This window comes from Octopus bimaculoides, chromosome 17, assembly GCF_001194135.2.
Source record: "Octopus bimaculoides isolate UCB-OBI-ISO-001 chromosome 17, ASM119413v2, whole genome shotgun sequence".
Lineage (NCBI taxonomy): Eukaryota > Metazoa > Mollusca > Cephalopoda > Octopoda > Octopodidae > Octopus > Octopus bimaculoides.
Genome location: NC_068997.1, coordinates 27,011,311 through 27,016,300, shown reverse-complemented (window position 1 = coordinate 27,016,300; position 4,990 = coordinate 27,011,311). Strand labels below are relative to the sequence as shown.

At 35.7% G+C, this 4,990-nt stretch overlaps 1 protein-coding gene across 1 annotated transcript; it reads left to right on the top strand.

The window, feature by feature from the left end:
- Positions 1-6: 6 nt before the first annotated feature.
- Positions 7-3,700, top strand: LOC106878480 (histone-lysine N-methyltransferase SETMAR-like). Its single transcript, XM_014927699.2, has 2 exons — positions 7-362; positions 1,782-3,700. Exon 2 carries the CDS (start codon positions 1,826-1,828, stop codon positions 2,885-2,887), a length of 1,062 nt encoding a protein of 353 aa, XP_014783185.1. The 5' UTR covers positions 7-362; positions 1,782-1,825; the 3' UTR covers positions 2,888-3,700.
- Positions 3,701-4,990: the final 1,290 nt, after the last annotated feature.

The following is a 4,990-nucleotide window of genomic DNA, read 5'->3' as shown; positions in this document are numbered from 1 at the left end:
CACTGTCAGTGGGGACAGTGAGGAGACAACAGCCACCAGTGAGAAGACACCTACTCCACCCCCTCCTTCATCATCGCCAGCTCCTGCCCTTTCAGCTTCCCCCATTGCTACTACAACCACTTCTACTACTGTTGATACTACTACTACTACTACTACTACCACTACTACTACTGCTGCTGCTGCTGCCATCACCACTACCCCAACCACTGCCACCACTGCTACCACCGCCATCACTACTACCACCACTGCCGCCGCCACCATCACCACTACCACCACCACCACTACAGACACCCCTACTGCTCCTCCTGTTTCTGCTGCTTCTGAAGCTTCAGAAACCAAACCTGATAATCCAGCCACTTCAGGTAGGTTGTTAGTTACACACCCAAACTATTGAGAGTCTCTCTTTCTCTTTCTTTCTCTCAATCCAGCCACTACAGGTAGGTTGGTAGTCACACATGCACAGACCGTGCTGGGGAAGAGGGGCCTCTTTTTTCTCATTCATTCTGTGTTCCATTCTGATTTTTAAAAAGACACCCTATCCATTTAAACTGTATTTTCTCTCTAAATGCATGATCGCCTTACCTTATATGTCTGATACAAGGAGGTTAGATTTGAGATGATTTGACTGTGGGCAAAATGTTTGTCAGTGCTAAGTGTGGCTCTCCATTTAAGGTAGTATAATAATCAGACCTACTACTTATTATTTTGTTGTTGTTCAACCATGGTTGAACTTTGACACAACCAAATGGTTGATTCTCTCTCTCTCTCTCACTCTCTCTCTTGTTACAGAAATCATGCAATTGAAAATATCTAATTGTTTCAAAATAAAACAGTTTGTGTTTTTGTCGTTTTAATTTTTGATGAAATACCTTGTCTCCAGATGTAACTCAAGTTTTTCCCATTTTAATTAACATTGCAAGTTACTGTTTACTCAACTAACTTCCTTCCTTGAACTAAAAACTATTTCATCATCAGTTCTTAACCAATACATACTATATTGTTTTTATACAACTAGGTTCAACACTGCATGATCACTAGGGCACACATTCACATACACTTACTCTCTCTCTCTCTCTCTCTCCTACTCTAAATTAGCAGGCTGTGTACCACTAGTGCACCACCTCTCTACCTCTCTTCTGCTCCTCCTTCCCTGCTATCACTGTCTCTACCTCTCACTTACAAACACTGTAGTGAACCCAGTATTTTCTCTCCAGATGTTTTTAAACAAATATCCACTTATACGAGTTCCTACTGATCATCAACAGTATTTATCTCTCCAGTCTGTAAGAGTCTGTGAAGATTATGGGTACTGCCCTTTCTTCTTCAGCCAAGCAAAACAATAAATAAAAGTCATCCTATTGAAGTCATTATTTCTATAATGTTTTGTTAGTTTTAAGGAGCTGATGTTTTTGGTTTTGGTTTCTTGTACATTTGTCATGTCATGCACTTTTTTGTTTTTGTTCTTTTGTTTTGGCTGCTTTCAGATAACAATGACAAAGTACTTCACTTTATATTGATTTCTTTGTATTTTGTTTTTTCTCTTTCTTTCTTTCTTTCTCTCTGTCTCTCTCTCTTTCTCTCTCTCTCTATCTCTCTTCTATAATTCCCCCTTCCCCCCAGAAAATAAAAAAAAAAGAAAAGGAAGAATGCTTCAAGAAATCACCATCAGACAGTTCCTCAATTCAACACCTTGTCAAATCTTTACTGTTCCTAAATTGTCGTTATTGTCTATAAGACAAGCTGAGCTTTCAGCCTTCTCTCATTCTTCATTCTCATTTCAGAGCTTGACAAAGTTAAGCAGCAGACTAATCTTTCAGTATTCACCATGAAACTGCAGAGAAGAAATTTTCGAGCCATGATGTTCCTGCATTACTCGAAAGGGAAAAGTGCAGCTGACAGTCATGAAATTTTGTATCGATTATTTCAGGATTTAAGTCCCTCTTACAGTACAGTTAAATTCTGGTTTGGAGAATTTAGACGTGGTAAAGAAGATTTGGAAGATGACCAAAGAACTAGCCGCCCAAACGCTTCAATACTCGCTGAAAATATTGAAGTTATAGAGGCAATGTTGAATAGTGATAAAAGAGTGACACCTAAAGAAATAGAAGGTACCTTAAGCATTGGATCAGGAAATGTCAAATGGATTCTACAGAATCATATGCATTTAAAACAGCATAGTTGCTGTTGGATTCCACAAACTCTTAATGAAATGCAAAAGCAGGCTCGAGTGGAATGGTGTCATTATATGCTGAAAAAATTTGAAAATGGAGGTTCTCCTAAGGTCTGGGATATTGTTGTAGAAGACCAGATTTGGCTTTATCAATATGAACCTGAAACAAAACGGCAGGCTTCTGTTTGGGTCTTTCCAGATGAAGACCCTCCTTTAAAACTGAAAAGGCCTCGAAGTGTTGGGAAAACAATGATGGCAACTTATTTCCAAAGAAGTGGTTATCTAGTGACCACGTCTTTGACAGACAGGGAAATAGTCAGTGCACAGTGGTACGTGACCAAGTGTTTACCCCAGTTGTTTGAAGCAATCAAATTGAAGCGCCCAGACTCTGGTCTCCGGGGCATTCTCCTCCACCATGATGACACTCGTATCAATACTGCTGCAGCAACACTCGACTTGCTAGCTGAAAACCACGTACAGATAATCTCTCACCCTGACTCTAGCCCTGATCTGTCACCTTGTGATTATTTTTTGTTCTCCAAAGTGAAAGAAAAGCTGAGGGGCATCCGATTTGAGAGCCCCGAAGAAGCTGTCCAGGCACTGGTCAACCAAATGTCTCAACTGTCCAATTTTGAATGGACTCAGTGTTTTTCAAATTGGTTTAAAAGAATGAAAACTTGTATAGATTGTGAGGGGGATTATTTTGAAAAAACCTGATTACTTTTTTTTCTTTTCTTTTTTTTTTATTTTGGAAACAACAAAAAAAAAAACGACCAACTAACAAACAAACAAACAAACAAAACCACAAAAAACAAAACAGTTTTTGTTGTAAGGTGTTGAGGACAGGAACTCTCTGAATGTTAACTGTACATAGCCCACTATTAATATTTATTATTATTATCATTATTATAGTTTAACATTACTACTATTAGGCAAATTGATATATCTTCACTCAGATTTTTTTTCTATTAACATTATATATATATGTATATATATATAATAATAATAATAATATAACTAACAACATAGTTGTTTAACCCGTTTCCCTCCCCTGCCACCTCCTCCCTCCCTCTTCCCAACCTTAAAAAAAAAGAAGAAAAAAAAAGAAAGCTACTAGTTTTCTCTCCTGAGTTAGCGTTTTTCATTAGGGAGTCGACCAATGAAATTTACTTTCAACTTGTATTGCTGTTATCTTCTCTTTCAGAATCAGAGGCAGCGACAGAGAAAGAGACAACTGTGTCTCCAAATAATGCCTTGCAAGCTGAGCAGTGGAACGGTGTGAAGGACAGCACTGAGGCTACTTCAGAGGGAACAGCTGATAGTGAGGAAAGCAACAAATGATTGGAATCAAAACTAGTTCTACTTCATAGATATCAGTTTTTTATTCAGTATGATCATAATAACGATAATAATAATAATAATTAAAAAAAGAAAGAAAAAAAAAAGAAGACAAACCATAAACGAACTTTTATCCTTATTCCCACTTTCTTGGTTATTTCAGCTTCAAGTTGATAAAAAGATCTCCCAAAATCCTCCTCTTTTATTTTTTTTTTTTATATTTATTTTTGGTAGTTCCTTTTTTTTTCTGAACTACAACTACTTTGGTTGTTACTGTGTATGCATGACTATGATTTCAGCTGTAGCTCCACCACCCAGCTAGCTACTACCGCTACTACTACCACCACTACCACTACTACTACTACTATATACCACTACTACCAGAAGCATGTACTACTGGATAAAGGACCTTCTTCCCGAATATAAAACTAATATATGTGCTTTCACTCACACATGCACAAACACTCATACATACATACACACATGCAAACATGCACAGTGAGATAGTTCTGCATGTCACATTCTATAATGTATATATATGTGTGTGTGTGTGTGCGTACACACACACACAAACAAACAAACATATACAATAAGGTACTTGAAATTAATTAAATGTATTCATGATTAAGGCTTTACTTGTGTTAAGGACATTGGTGATATTTCATTTTAGACAATAGGGCATTTTACATTCATTATTATCATAACTTAATGACAATTATCATTTATTAAGATATTATTATTATTATTTACTTGAGGGCTATGTTGTTTTAATACTTCTGAAAGTTCCTGAACTCAATTCCTCTAAGACTATTGTATTTTTTAAACTTGACATATTTCTTATTGAAAAATTTTTTTTATGTTACCTCACCTGTATATGCTATCAATCTGCTAATTGTATTTATCCATGTAACTTTGCAGTAGATCTTTCCGAATGTCTTGCCTATCATTCCTACCTACAGCTGGAGGAGTTGAATATTGAAATATGGAATGGTGTTGGTGCCATTGCTGTGCTGATTATAAAAAAAAAAGAAAGAAAAGAAAATATACCCTTTTTTTTCTCTCTCTCTTTCTCTCAAGACAATTCTCTTTAAGCTACACACTGCCCGGGGAGGAAAACCAATATTATTATTTTTATTATTATAATTATCTGTTGTGTACTGCTATGTATGATGCTCAGAGATACTTTATACAACTCAATTCATTTAGACTGCCTGTCTGTGAACTCTTATTATAATAATAATAATAATAAGCAAGATTTTAATTTTTTAAAATTAATTAATCAATTAGTACTTAATGAACACTATAAAATTTTAACTGAAAGATGGAAGAGATTTTTTTTTAACTATAAGTTTACACTTTTACACACTTGTTCAGCTTTTATTAATAGAACTTATAAAAGATATATTTAGAAGTGGGGAAACAAACAAAAAAAAGAAACAAAATAAGATGAAATTTGCCGACATTTTTTTTTTTTTTTTTTTT